The sequence below is a fragment of the Vombatus ursinus genome, unplaced genomic scaffold, assembly GCF_900497805.2.
Source record: "Vombatus ursinus unplaced genomic scaffold, bare-nosed wombat genome assembly UNPS02005286.1, whole genome shotgun sequence".
NCBI lineage: Eukaryota > Metazoa > Chordata > Mammalia > Diprotodontia > Vombatidae > Vombatus > Vombatus ursinus.
Window position 1 is genome coordinate 4,387,543 of NW_020945064.1, and position 11,685 is coordinate 4,399,227.

General features: G+C 43.9%; 1 protein-coding gene across 1 annotated transcript in view; it reads right to left on the bottom strand.

Annotated features, from left to right (window-relative positions):
- GAS8 (growth arrest specific 8) overlaps positions 1-3,843 on the bottom strand; it is a 23,761-nt gene extending 19,918 nt beyond the window's left edge. Inside the window, exon 1 of the mRNA XM_027847750.1 lies at positions 3,761-3,843. Within this exon, the coding sequence (XP_027703551.1) occupies positions 3,761-3,763 (3 nt within the window). The 5' untranslated portion in view covers positions 3,764-3,843. The remainder of the gene's footprint in view (positions 1-3,760) is intronic.
- Between the last annotated feature and the right edge of the window lie 7,842 nt (positions 3,844-11,685).

Genomic DNA, 11,685 nt, shown 5'->3' on the forward strand with positions numbered 1-11,685 from the left:
CACACACACACACACACACACACACACACACACACACACACACACACCACCTGACAGCAGATGCAATACTCTCCATGCATGGTCACTCTACTTCTCCAAGGAAAGGAAAGGGGAACAAGTAATATTAAAACAGCTTCAAGGAACAGCACTCTGAAGAAGTCTGGAACTTGGACAGCATTTTGGTTTGCAGCACTCTGATGCATTTTATCATATGCTATAGCTATCTACGTATGTATGCATCTTGTCCCCCCGCTGGACTCTGAAAGGATAGAGAACCATGCCTTATCTAAACTTTGTGGCTCTGGTCCCCTCTGCCCCCTCAGGAGTACCGTGAACTTCAGAGGTCCACAGCAAGGGCATAATAAAAGTCTGCTGACTTAACCTGCTGAATCTGAAAGGAATAACGTGCCCCTCTAGAACTGGTGAGTTACCACCCACAGCAGAAAGCCAGGAAAGCCAGACAGGTCATTAATGACTCTGCTGAGAGGAGAGTGGGATCCCTCGTTCCTTTTTTTACTTGCCTTCACTGCGCTCAAACACGCTTCCTTTAGCGGTACTCATGGGGTTGGCCTCTTAATCCCCACAGAGCCTCGGCTCACTTGGATTCTTGTCCCCTCCTTTGAATTTCTCACTGTGTCTATTCCATTTTGGATACCAAAGAATCACAATACGTTAGAGCTGGAAGGGACTGGCCATCACTTCATTCAAACCCCTTATTTTAGAGCAGAGGAAATGGCAGCCTGGGATATTACCTAACTGCCTCAGGCCATTCAGCTAGTTAAGCAGTAAAGCCAGGATAGGAACGACGGTTTTGGATTCTGAGCCCAGTGACAAGTTCTGGACCCCTTCTGTTTAAAAAGGCGGTGACAGGCTCAGGGCTACGTGATCCTCCAACACTCACTTCCAGATGCTCGTGACTGGTGGGATCCTTCTGTAGTCTGCCATCAGTGTTGAGAGTGCTGAAGTCACAGTATCACAGAACCCAAGCCAGCCCTGATTGGCCCCTGCCCCAGAAGCGATGCTAGTGACAGGCGAGTGCAGTTCTGACTCAGGCAGGCAGGTACACGCACCCTTTGGAAAGGGACAGTTGTAAATGAGAACGGGGAAGGCACACAGCAATCCGTGGTCTTTGTCACCCCTACATAGGTTCACAGGCTTTAGACCTGGAGGTGGCTTTTAAAACTATCTCGTCCATTCCCTACTTACTTTACAGACAAGGAAACTGAGGCCCCAAGAAGTGAAGGAATTTGCATGATCTTACCTAAGAAGCAAATTCAGAATCTGAACTCTGGTCCCTGACCTCCAAATCCAATGTTTTGTTCATTGGACTATACGCTCCCTCTTTTCTTGGACAGGGCTCTTTCATTCTTCCCAAAGCGGGCAATGAGGCACAAAAGGCCCTTTGTTTGGGAGGCTCTGCTGGCAGGGAGGGGGGTCCTGCTTTGGAGTCAAGGGATCAGAGAATTATAGGCTTTAGAGCTCCAAGGACATGGTGCCGGGAGAGACAGGAAACCCAAGGTCAAATCCTGGCTCTGCCTAATTAGATGAGTTCCGTGGCTAGTTGCTTCCCCTCTGGGAGACTCAGGCTTCTCATCTGTAAGATGGGGACAATACAACAGGCAGCTAGCTGGTACCATAGACAGAGAGCACTGAACCTGGGGGTCAGGAAGGTCTGAGTTTGAATCCGGCCTCAGACACGTCCTAGCTGTGTGACCCTGGGCCAGTCACTTAACTTCTCTCTGCCTCAAGTTCCTCATCTGCAAAATGCGGACCACAATAGCCCCTACCTGCCGAGGTTGTTATGAGGATAAAATGAGATAATACAGAGTATGCCAAAAGTCTTAGCTGAGTTTTAAACTTAAAACTTTTTTGGTAAAGAGCTTTGCAAATTTTAAAGCTATCTCAATCTATTTCTAGATGTCATATTACATACATACGCACACATCTATAGCTATCTACATATATCTATTTCTCTCTATCTAGATGTCATATTATATACATGTATATTTATAGTTATATGGATATCGAGATGTAGATATTTCTACATCTAAATGCTATTATATACATGTATATATATAGAAAGAGCTACATATATCTAGAGATATATCTGTCTCTATTTCTCTACCTAGATGTCATATGATATACATATGTATAGCTATAGCTATATATAGATAGATAGATAGATAGATATGTCTATTTCTATTTCTATCTAGGTATATCTACATCTATTTAGATGTTGTATTACATACATATGTATATCTATAGTTAAGTATATACATAGCTAGAGATACATCTCTCTATTTCTATCTAAAAGTCATATTTATACTGGTATTTCTATAGTTATATATCCAGATATGTAGGTAGATATCTATAGATATATCTCTTTCCCTCTATGTAGATATATCTATATCTATCTAGATGTCATTATATGTGTATCTACAGCTAAATACATACATATAAACAGACAGATCTCTATCCTTTATCTAGATATATCTCTATCTAGATGTCATATAACATATATAGATATATATAGATAGATCTCCATCCTTTATATAGATATATCTATGTCTATCTAGATGACATACAATATACTTACATGTGTATCTACAGCTAAATATATACATGTCTATATCTAAATAGATAGATCTCTATCCTTTATCTAGATATATCTCTATCTAGACGCCATATAACATACTTATATGTGTATCTACAGCTAAATATATACATGTCTATATCTAAATAGACAGATCTCTATCTCTTTATCTAGATATATCTATAACTAGATGTCATATAATATACTTACATGTGTATCTATGGCTAAATATATACATGTCTATATCTAAATAGATAGATCTCTATCCTTTATCTAGATATATCTCTATCTAGATGTCATATAACATACTTATATGTGTATCTACAGCTAAATATATACATGTCTATATCTAAATAGACAGATCTCTATCTCTTTATCTAGATATATATCTATCTAGATGTTATATTATCGAAGCGTATACATCTGCAGCTATATACATCTCTATATCTAGATATATCTCTAGAGATCTATCTGTATCATACCTCTACCTAGAGATATAGATTGTTATAGCTATAGAGATGTACATACAGCTATAGATACACATATATGTACACACATTGCACATAAGTGGACATAGATGTATATACAACACACATGTATATCATCTATATCGTATGTACATGCACATGCAGTGCATATATGCATGTGTGTATGTGTGTGTATGTACACACATACAGTGTTCCCACAAGTGCATCTATGCACCTATGCACAGAACTATGTGTATATTTGTATGTACACGTGTATGTATATATGGAAAATCATCTGTAACACGGGGATAAAATGATAGACAGTTGGGTGGCACAAAGAACAGGCCACTGGACTTGGAGTCAGAAGACCTGACTTCGAATCCTGCTTCACACAATCAGCTGTGTGACCCTGGGGGAGTCCCTTACCTTCTGCTAGCCTCGGTTTCCTCATCTGTACATGCTATCATCTGTGGGTAATGCTATCTAGAGGGTGGCTACTAGCATCATCCTTAATCATCGCTGCAAAGGGACCTGCGCAAGTGTAGTGGCGCCGATGGGTCACATGGGAGGGAGAAGGCCCCGGGTTCGAGTCCCGCCTGCTCCTTCCCAGCAGGCTCTGGGCCTCCCCCTCTTCGAGGCGGGGAAGGAAGGGCGCCCCGCTCTCCCTCTTCCCCCAGCTCCCCCTACCCCCCATCCTCACCATCTTCCTTCCGAATCGGCCCTCCCGCGATCACACACGCGCAAACTCCGCAGCGGCCCTCAGGTCCCGGAGCCTGGGAAATGAATCCCGTCTCCTAGCAACTGCCGCCGGAGTCTCGGTACGAGATCTCGCCTGAACTCGCGAGATCTCGTCCGTCTCTCCCGCCCCTCTCCCTATAGCCCCTCCGATTCCCAGGGGGCGGGGCGGCCCTGGCAACGGCTGGGATCGAGTCCCTAGCAACGGAGGCCTGGGACTGGGCGTGGCCTGGCGGCTCGCGAGTCCCTGCTGCAGGTCCCAGGGGCTCTGGGAGGCTGCTCAGGTCTGAGCCGCGAGCGCAGGCAGCCCTGGGCAAGACTTCTGCGCCTCCCTCCGAGGAGGCCGGGGCTGCTTTGTGATGGGAGTGGGAGGCGAGGATGGATTTTAGGGGAATGCCGCAGTAAAAATAAATGAAGCCCCTCGGGACTTCTTTTGTCCCCAGTCTGTGCGCGTACCGATGTGGATGTATTTCATGGGACCGCATGACACATACATAAAGAAATATACATGTTAAGTCTGCATTGCGATAGCTTGGAAATGCCGGTATGTTCCAGGTGTCCCCAAACTCTCGGTGTAATTCTAAGCTATTAAAGCTTAAAATTGCGCTAAGATTTGGGGGACACCCTGATAATATTATATAAGAGCGATGTTCATGCATGGGCTTGTTTTATACATAGGATCCGAGATTTAAAACTGGAAGGCCGGTTAGTCACTCCCACGCTCCCCGTCTTACAGAGGAGAGATACTAAGTTACTTGCTCCGGGTCCGCCAGGTTAATTAAGAGGCAGGGCCCGATTCAAACTCAGGGACTCTTGCTCTAAACCCGGTGCCACTTTCCATTATCATGATGATTCATGTATATGTGTATGCCTGTCCTGGCAAGGCTCGGACTGACTGCTTTGTAAGGGGTCCAACAGACTTAAGACCCCAAGATTTGGGTCTTTATTTTGGTCCCGTTGCAAAGCCTCCGGTCTAAGCCTTGCAGGGACTGTATAGGATTTATGAGTTGCTGTATATGTATGCACCAGGGCGTGTGTGTATGTATAAGATGAATGCATGTCTCTGTGTGAATAACAACTCTTTTTTCCATGTCCTCTCCAATGCACTTTCTGGTTTACAAAGTCCTCTCCATGCATAATCTCCTTTGAGTCTCAAAACCACGTGGGATACATAGTCCAACAAGATGCAGAGCTAGAAGGATCATAAATCATATTTTTAGAGCTGGAAAGGACCTTGGACTGCGTTTAGCCATCATTTTCTAGATAAAAAACCTTAGGTCAAGAAATTATCTTAATTTAAGCTCCTTGGGAATAGGGATTGTTACATTCTTCATACTTTCATGCCCAGGTCCTAGGTCAGGGCCTGGCATAGAGTAGGCACTTAATTAAATGTTTGTGAATTGATTGACTCACCCAAGGTCACACACAAGTCAGTAGTTAGTAGCAGAACTGGGATTCAAACCCAGCCCTTCTAACTCTAAATCCAGTACTCTTTCCTCTATCCCATGTTGCCTTTCCCATTTTACAGATGAGAAAACTGAGGCCCAGAGAGTTTAAGTGACTTGGCCATCATCACACAGCTAAAAAGTGACAAAGCCAAGACTCAAATCCAGTTCCTCTGACTCTCTAGATCTAATAATAATCTTTCTGCTCCAAAATTGCCTTTACACATGTGTGTCTGTGTCTGTCTAGAGGGGTAATTGCCCTTGAGGACCCTAGCATTTTGTGTACTAGTTTGTCCCATTCTCTTTAGGTTGGTTAGCCTCAGTCACATTAAAAATGGTGACAGGCCAGAGATGATGCCTCAAATTAGATCTAAAGTCTTGGCTGTCTCACCTGCAGCCAGCTGCCTGTTATATAACTTGAACACGGAGACAAGGATCTGCCTTTTTTTCTCCAGAACAAAATGAGATAATATATAACTCTGCTTGTTCTTTGAGGATTCATGCCTACGGCTGTCACAGCATTAAATCAGAGAGATGATGGAAAGAGCCAGAAGACCGTCTGTAACATCTGAGTAAGGGGGTCTACGTGTGTCTTTAAAAGAAAAAAAGGCCAGCATAATCTCATCACCTCTAATTAGTCTCCCCTGATACTTGAAATCAGAAATTCTCTTTCCTTGCTTCTGGTGTCTGGCCCAGATTTTAAACCAGAAATTCTCCTTCCCTGGTGTCAGGCCCAAAGGTACCCTCATTCTACCAAGTGTCAAAAGGATAGCCCAGCAGGGATGGCCCAGAAGGCAAATGCCACCAATCTGGAGACGTCAGCAAAGCGATGTCATGTTGACCCTTAATAAGCCCCAAACTGTTCTGGATAAGGCAGGATAAGCTTCTCTCAGTGGGTGGTTTCTTCTCTTTCCATTACAGCACCAACCATGGAGTTGGCATGTGACACTTTGCAGCTTACCCATCTTAATTCTGACCTCTCACTCACTACAGTTCCATTTCCAAAGCTCATGTCAAATCCCTATAGCACTCCTGGGTGATAGATGAGACATGCCTCCCCCCATTTCCAACTGTGAGAATTTTTTTAGACTGTCCCCCATACTTAGATTGCTTTCCCTCCTCTTCATCTTCATTCTGGCTTCCCTGGCTTCCTCAAGACCTAGCTAAAAATCCCACCTTCCAAAGCAAGGCCTTCTGGATCCCCTTTAAGGCCAGTAACTTCCCTCTGACCAATAGCTCCCATTTATCCTGTCCTTGGCTTGTTTGTACATATTGTTTACATCTTGTCCCTCCCATTAGATTTTAGCTTCTTGAAGGCAGAAGTATCTTCAATAAACTCCAGTGGCCCCCTATAAACTTCCAGGATCAAATGTAAAAACCTCTGTTGGCATTTAAAGCCCTTCCCAACCTGGTTTCCTGCCACTTTTCTAGACTTCTTACACCTTAATACCTTACTCATCCTCCCACCTTTCCAGACTTCTTATACCTTAAACCTTACTCATCCCCCACATCCTCTGTGATCCAGAGACACTGGCCTTCTTGGTGTTCCTTGGTGTTCCTTAAACAGGAACACCATTTCCCAACTACATGCATTTTTCCACTGGCTGTCCCTCATGCATGTAATCCTCTCTCTCCTCCTAGCTTCTCTGACTTCCTTCAAGTCCTTCCTAAAATCCTTCCTTCTATAAGAAATCTTTCCTGACCCCACACCTTCAACTAGGGTGGATTCCTTCTGATGATTATCTCCAATGTATCCTGCAATTTATCTTTTATATAGCTTGTCTGTACATAGTCGCTTGCATGTTGTCTTTCCCGTTACACCACGTGCTCTTTGAGAGCAGGGAATTTTTTTTGCCTTTCTTTGCATCCCCAATACATAGCATGATCTCTGGTACATAGTAGGTGCTTAATAAATGCTTGTTAGGACTGACTGACTGACATACCAAATCTATGATTTAACCATCGATGGGAAGTCCCTCCATCCAAGCATCCCCATCTGTAACTTAGAGTAAGTGACTTGCCTATGTGACATAGCTAGGAAGTGTCAGAGATAGGATTCGAACCCGGGTCTTCAGGACTCCAGGAGCAGCTACACATTGTATATGTCACAGAGAAATACAGTGTGCCAGCATCATGGATTTCAACACAGACCAAATGACTCCCATGAAAAACAGGCCAGTGTGTGTACATACCATTTGTGATCCTCTTTGGTATGCTCTTCAACCATGGCTTGGACCCAGATCCTCTGATTCCATTGGTCTTGCTACTGAGTCAAGGATACTGAGCCTTGGACAAAGCACTAGGTTCTTCACCACCAAGAGAGGTGGGGCTGAACGCCCTCTGGTGTATGCTCAGAGAGATGCATTTGTTTAGGGCAGGGTTACCAAATTAGAGCTGGGCTCTTGGTAAGTGAATGTGATGGGTCTAAGAGGCCGTCTTCTGGTCTTCCAAACATTAGTTGCTCCGGAAGCTTAGCCTTGGGGAGGAGGAAGCAGAGCTCATCGGAAAGGCTACAGCGGTCAAACTGGCTTCATTCATGCAGTTACACCCAGATGGGTCCCCTTTTAAGTAGCAGTGATTCATTTATAAGGGGCAACTTGGTCTTTGTGATGTCTGATGGTGTCACCGTGTCTTGTGCAGTCAGAAGCCCAAACAAGGAGCCATCACAGTGCCAACTTCTGGATGCCAGGGTCTACTTGGCATGGCAAAGCTCCCTCTTTCTCTGGAGGACTGGCAGCAAGAAAGATGGTGCAGCTGGAAATCTCAGGGAGCTAATTATTACTATTATTTAACACTGACTTAGCATCCACAATGTGTTAGGTGCTTTGAGACCGATGTACAAAGGATTAGCCTTTTGTTTCAAAAAATCTGCCTTGGAGTCCCTATTTAAATGATAAGGACAATGAAAAACAACCCCCACCCCTACCCCCCCTGCTCATTTTATGGGAAGTGACTCTTCAGCTTCAGGATAGCTAGGGTTCTGAATTAATGTTATCACAGAACAGTTGGAGAGGTTTATTTTGTTCATATCAATGTGGATTATAGAGATTAATATATCAAGGAGCTTAGGCAAGCCCAGCTCTGAGACTCCCCTTGGATCCACACAGGGATTCCACAGGGACCTCTCTGCTTTTCATATTGGATTTTGGTTCAGAATGTTAAAGAAGATACTCTTTTCACACTTCTAGAGATCAGGAAATTTTATTTAGAATAGAACAGGGATGCTCACATGTTAGTAACCAGAAATCCAAATAAATACCAAATCTCCCTCCTTCAATTTGACTCAAATCTGGACATATTTATTACATACCTACTTATGTGCTAAGGATAGGCTACAAAGATTTTTTTTTAAAATTTCACTAAAAGAGATCATGAATGAAATAAAGGTGCACACACCAGGTTAGCTTGTCTCCTAATTCCTCAGCCCAGACTCTCCACCCTCATCAATTCCTTAGCTGAGGCCCTCTGGGCTAGCTTAGCTTCTGACACGGAGGAAAACTATTTGGTCCCTCTACCACTCTGGGATTTTGTGACCACATCTCTTTGGCTCCACTTATGTCCAGTAAAAAAAAATTGGGAAGGCACTGAGGAAGGGAAAAGCAGGATAGCCATATTGGTATAGATCAGGTCAGGAAAGACTATGCGATGAACCCCAATGCAGGGAAGTCAAGGCTGGTGTCAAAATAGGAGAGTGAGTTTCCTGTGCCTGGCATGTCTTCCATCCCTCCCTTTTTTTTAACCTATTGATACAAAGATGACTATGCCATGACCTCTGTCCTTAATGACAACACAGCCATATAGAAAGAATGACATGCACATTTTATCAGAGTGCTCTTGTAATAACAATAGGTAGTATTTATATAGCACTTTAAGGTTTACAAAGTGCTTTACAAATATTTCATTTTATCCTCACAATAACCCTTGGTGGTATTATCATCCCCATTTTACAGATGAGGAAACTGAGGCAGTTAGAGGTTACATGACTTGCTCAGGGAGACAGAGCTAGTAAATGTACAAGGCCAGATTTGAACTCATGTCTTCCTGAGTCGAAGTCCAGTGCTCTATCCACAGTACACACTAGCTGCCTCTTGTGATACCTTATCATAATGTGGAAGTGACCCCTGGGTCCTTGAAGCTTAGGGTGGGTGAGAGTAAATTCTAGCAGGTCTTGTCAGCCCAGAAGGACTTTGATTACTGTACTGTAATCGACTAACTCTATTATCCAAGAACCAAACTATCTAAACATTCATCACCAGGTTGGCTATAGGAGGATGAATTTGGGGGCCACAACAACTTTAGAATACCTGTCTATTAAACTAGAGAGGGGCTGGGGTCTGAACTGATGGAAGGAGTATCAACACTGATGAAATTATTGGTTCTTGGAATACTGAAAAAATTGCACACATACACATAAACTTGTGTTTCAGCACACACAGGGTGGGGAACCTTTGTCCTCGAGGCCACATGTGGCCCTCTAGGTCCTCGGGTGCAGCTTTTTGACTGAGTCAAAGTTTTACAGAACAAATCCAGACTGTTTTTTGTGTTTTGTGTCATTTTTGTGTCCTTAGAGCCTGGCCCAGGGCTTTGCACATAACACACACTCAACAAATATTTGTTTCATTGAGTCAACCCAATAAATCTAGTAAGGGAGGTAAGAGCTCAACTTTGGACTTCTTTTAGACTCAGAGGAACTGATGATTTAAAGTCTCATTTGCCACCCATCCCCTTCCATCCTTCCCAACTGTGACAGCCTAGCAGTCGTTCTCAGGCTGCCTCAACCATCTCAGAAGCTGGAATTTCCTATAGTGGTCAGTTTTCCACCTTTATTCAAAAATTCAGATCAACAAACATGTACTAAAAATACCTACTCTAGGGGCAGCTGGGTGATACAGGGGATAGAGCACCAGCCCTGAAGTCAGGAGGCCCTGAGTTCAAATCTGGCCTCACACCAAACACTTGAAACTTACTAGCTGTGTGACCCTGGGCAAGTCACTTAACCCCAACTGCCTAAAAAATAAAACAAACCCCACCCCCCCAAAAAAACCCCACCTACTCTGTACTCAGCACTATGCAAGGAACTGGTGATTCAAGGACAAAAATGAACCGTTCTTTGTCCTCAGGGAGCTTTCAGCCAACTGGGGAATCGACTCTGTACACAAATAATTTGAGGCTGCAGAAGGCACCAGCAACTTGGAAAGGGCAAATGTGGTCAAGGAAGGCTTTGTGGAAGAGATGGGACAGAGCTGAACCTTAAAGGAGGGAGGATACAAAATCTAATCTAATGTAAAGATAAAGAAGGATTATATTCCAGACATGTGAGATAGAATTTAGGAAGTTTCAGAAATGCTGGATTTCCCTTAACTTTGTTGCTGCTGCAGCACTCAGGTAAACAAGGGGTATGTACCTGTAAAATGGAAGGATTTAAAATGTAAAGGCCTTGCTGGCCACATCCATCCTGCTGAGGAATAATTTCAGAACCATAGGAAGGTTCCAAGGAGATCTGGTCAAAGGTTCCTGCCTTTTGTAGAAGGCCTGGGAAAACCTGAGATGATCTATCCAGAGGCTAGTTGGGTAGTTGAACCCCAGTGCTAATGATCATCTATGTGTAGCTCTCTTTGGGAGTATTGCTAGCAAGAGTCATGACCTTCCTGGTGTATGGGTGTGGTGCACCTTGGGTGTACCCTAACATCTATATCCCAGTGAAATCAAACTGAAATGAATGTCAACCTGAATTCAAATCCGGCCTCAGACACATGATACTCACTAGCTGTGTGACCCTGGGCAAGTCACTTAACCCCGACTGCCTCACAAAAAAAAAGAAAAATGAAATGAATGTCAAGGGTGGCCTCGAAAGGGAAGGGGAGGAGGTATCACATAAGGCAACATGCAGAGGTATGTGCAAAGAAAGAAAAGTAGCTTGCCAGCAGCTGGTACCATCAACGGGGATTTGCCATCAGACCCTGGTTTCCATGTAGAAACTGCTGAAGGATGTTTCCAGAACTAGAGCTGGCTTTCAGGAGATCTAGAATACGCTTCTTTGCTCTTCCTTCCCCTTCTTCCTTGACCTCATTTCACATCAAGATCTGTAGTTTTCCCGAAGGACCTTGCTCTCTGACATGATCTTTACTCAAAGGAAAACCTCAGTAGTTCTGCCCTAGGGGACATTCTCAAAGAAGCACTGGGAGGGAGAAAGGGCGTCTATTGGAACATTCACATTATTGTAGAATTGGAGAGCTGGAATTAATGACCTCAGAAGACATCCAGACCCAACCCACACACAAAAGGAATTTCCACAGTAACATGTCCAATGTGGTTCTCCAGCTTCTGCCTGAAGACCTTCAAGGAGGGGAAACCTACCACCTGTCTAGGCAGCCATTCCACTTTAGGTCAGCTCTAATTGTTAGGAAAATTTTCCTGAATGCCAGCCTACATTTGCCTCTTGGTA